The sequence below is a fragment of the Chaetura pelagica genome, unplaced genomic scaffold, assembly GCF_000747805.2.
Source record: "Chaetura pelagica isolate M959 unplaced genomic scaffold, ChaPel_1.0 scaffold938, whole genome shotgun sequence".
Lineage (NCBI taxonomy): Eukaryota > Metazoa > Chordata > Aves > Apodiformes > Apodidae > Chaetura > Chaetura pelagica.
In genome coordinates, this window is record NW_009954221.1 from 62,591 (window position 1) to 65,626 (window position 3,036).

Sequence of the window (3,036 nt, forward strand, 5' to 3'; positions counted from 1 at the left end):
CGCGTGTGCTCTGCAGACAAAGGGGGCTTGTTCCAGCGCTCTGCTCATTCAGGGGAGGGTCACTCGGGGCGCCCGCTCCGCCGCGGCCGACCGCGGTGCGTGCGTGCTGGCCCGTGCGGGGAGGGGGTGGCCCCCGGGGGTCCCGGCGCTCGGTGAGACAGTTTGGCTCCAGCCTGCAGCAGGCGAGATCCCTTGCTGGGGCAGAGTCCCATTGTGGAGCTGGCATGGGCTCCATAGGGCTGCAGAGTTCCCCCCATGCACAGGCCCCCCATGGCATATTAGAGGCAAGGGGGGAGGTCTGCTCGGGGCAGGGTGGGCACAGCTAGGGCATAACTGTGACTTCTAAGACAAGTCTGTCCTGGGGCAGGCAGATAGTCCTGTGAGCCAGTTGGTGCCCACCATTAGGGCCCAGAATTAACACCAGAGATGGTGTTGGGGAAGTGCCCAGGGCTGGCCTGGCAGGGCAGCAGGCAGCAGGGTTTGGCTGCCAGTGCTGAGTTCACTGGTGGCGAAGGCAGGACAAGCGACTGTTTGTGCCAGATTTAGCTCCTGGTGAGCAATGCCAGGGCTGAGCCATGTCCTCCATCCTGGCACACATAGTGGCCCAGATGTGGGTGCAGCCCAGGCAGTGTTCTGCGGGGACAAGGACAACACCCATCACCACTGACTGACTCAGCCCCATGGCCATGGCAGACAGGACGGGGTGGGCATATGAGTGGGAAGAGGACAGGGGTGAAGGTGAAGCTCTACCTGTCACCCGGTGGGAGGCTGTGGGGTCTGGCCAGGTCAGGCTTCACATTCATGCCAAGCATGAGGGCACGTGCCTCCGTGCCCCATACCACTGCCACCATGCAGCCCAGCAGCTGGGTTCACTTGCCAGCCCTGTGGTGTGAGGGGTCTTGGCACTGCAATCCCTGGCAGCCCTGCAATGGGCAGTGCCCAGCTGGGGCAGGGCTGCCCGTGCTGCTAGGCCAGAGGGGACAGGATGGGCATCCTCCGTGCTGGCAGCACCGTGGCCCTGTGTCCTCCAAGCTGCGGCAGTACAGGGTGCCAGCATTATTGTGGCTGTGGGTGCTGAGACAGGGTTAGGTGTGTGCCAGGGTGAGATAGGATCCTTCAGGCATCAAAATAACCATGGGTGCCTGGGCAGGGCTGATGCGGGGCTGGGAGCAGTGGCAGGGGGCTGGCATGCACACCGTACAAAGAGCCCTTGTGCTGCCTGCGCCTGCGGGGGAATCTGCTGGGACGGGACATTCTTCTTCTCCCCCCCTTCTCTATGCCCTTTCCTTGCTCAGAAATTCATGTGACCAGGACGGGGGGGAGCCCTGTGCTGCAGATCCCTCTGTGGTGCCTGGGGTGAAGGCACCCCTTTTCCAAAGCCTCTTTCTCCCCTGGTGCCAGGCAGCAGTGGCTCACCTCTCAGGGTGTTCTAGGGGGGACTGTCCCCCCTGACGCCCCTGTCTGTCACCCAGGTGGAGGATGGGGGCAAGGCCGCGCTGTCCCGCCGGCTGCAGCCGGGCGATGAGCTGGGGAACCTCAGTGGGGCGGCTGTACGGGTCCCGCCAGGAGGCCCTGATCCTCATCAAGGGTTCCTACCGCACCCTGAAGATGATCGTCCGCAGGTTGGCAGTGCTGTGGGTGGGGGGGCAGGGGGTAACGATGCCCAGGCTGGGGGGCTTCATCTGCCTAGGTGACTGCTGGGAGCCTGACGATGCTCTGTGCTGGGTGGGGGCAGTCCCACCACAGCTGCCAGCAGCCCATGGTGGGGGGGGGTCCCCCAGTCCTGTGTGCCGCCTGCAGGGCCAGGGCAGTGCAACAGGCTAACCACCCCCTTGCTGGGCGGTATCCTCGAGCCTGGCCGCTCCTCTCCCTTCCTGCCTGCCTGCTGCCTGCCTGGGAAAGGAAGGAGAGGCAGGGCCAGGCCCTGCAGTTCCCGTCCCCTCAACTCACATCCACTCCCTGGCTGCATCCTGACTGGGCTCCAGCTTCGGCAGCACCCAGGGCTGGGGTGGCACAGGGCACTGCCCATGGGGCAGGGCTGCTGGGGCTCAGCATCATCCATGGTAAGTCTGGGGTCGCTGGGGGGGAGGGACCTCTGTGCTGACCCTGCAGCTTAGTCCCTTCCACCGCCCTGCCCACATGGTGGATGTTGGGACAGCACTGGGCACTTGGAGGGTACAGGGGGTGGCATCTGCCCTCGTGTCTGTGTGGTGGCACTGGGCATTGCTGCCTATGTATGCTGGGGGGACTGGAGACTCCCACAGCTGCCTGGGATAGGGTGGGACGAGGCCTGGCACAGGGCCCCTCCCTGGGGATGCGATGTGGCTGGTGCTTGCTGCTGCTGCTGAGGGACCAAGGAACAAGGAGGGAAGGTCAGGCTTGCAGTGGGGACACAGATGTGGCCTCAGGGTTCCTTGGCATGCCTATGGAGTTGGTCCAGTCCCAGCTGGGACCCTTGCCCTGCTGAGGCATTGCCTGTGGGCTGTGCTGTGGCCATGTCCTTGGTCCCATGTTGATGCTGGCAGCAGGGACGCTGCAGGCAGGGGAGACCCCACGGTGGGGGGGAACCATGGGATCCCCTGCCCGGCGCTGGGTGCTGGCGGGGCTGGACCCTCCTTGCCACTATTCCCCTCAGGCAGGCGCTGGCCTGGGGGGGACAGGAAGCCCCGTAGGAAGTGACTTCAGCCCCGGTTCCTCAGCCTGGCTTCCTCCCCATTCTTGTCCTCTCCCGCTGTTGCTCTTGGCAGGAGGAGTGTGCCCGTCCTCCGGCCCCATTCCTGGCATGTGGCCAAGCTCGCCGAAAGCCGCCCCGACGCCCCCGCCATGCACTGCCCTGCCGACGCCTTCAGCCTCTCCTGGCCCTCAGGGTGTGATGCCAGGTGAGACCCCCAGCCCACCCCTGGGGTATCCATGGGACTGTGCAGGGGGAGGGGGGGGATGGGGCACCCACTTGGGTAGGGGCAGGGGGAGCAGGATAGGTGCCCGCTGGCCCCACGCTGCTGCCAGGCATCCCCCGCGTCCTGCCGGCCTTTACCC

General features: G+C 65.3%; 1 protein-coding gene across 1 annotated transcript in view; it reads left to right on the forward strand.

Moving 5' to 3' along the window:
- Window positions 1-3,036, forward strand: part of SHROOM4 (shroom family member 4) — a 10,554-nt gene that overhangs the window by 1,965 nt on the left and 5,553 nt on the right. The window contains 3 exon segments of the mRNA XM_010003457.1: window positions 1,434-1,546; window positions 1,548-1,622; window positions 2,748-2,874. Coding sequence (XP_010001759.1) covers window positions 1,434-1,546; window positions 1,548-1,622; window positions 2,748-2,874 — 315 coding nt within the window.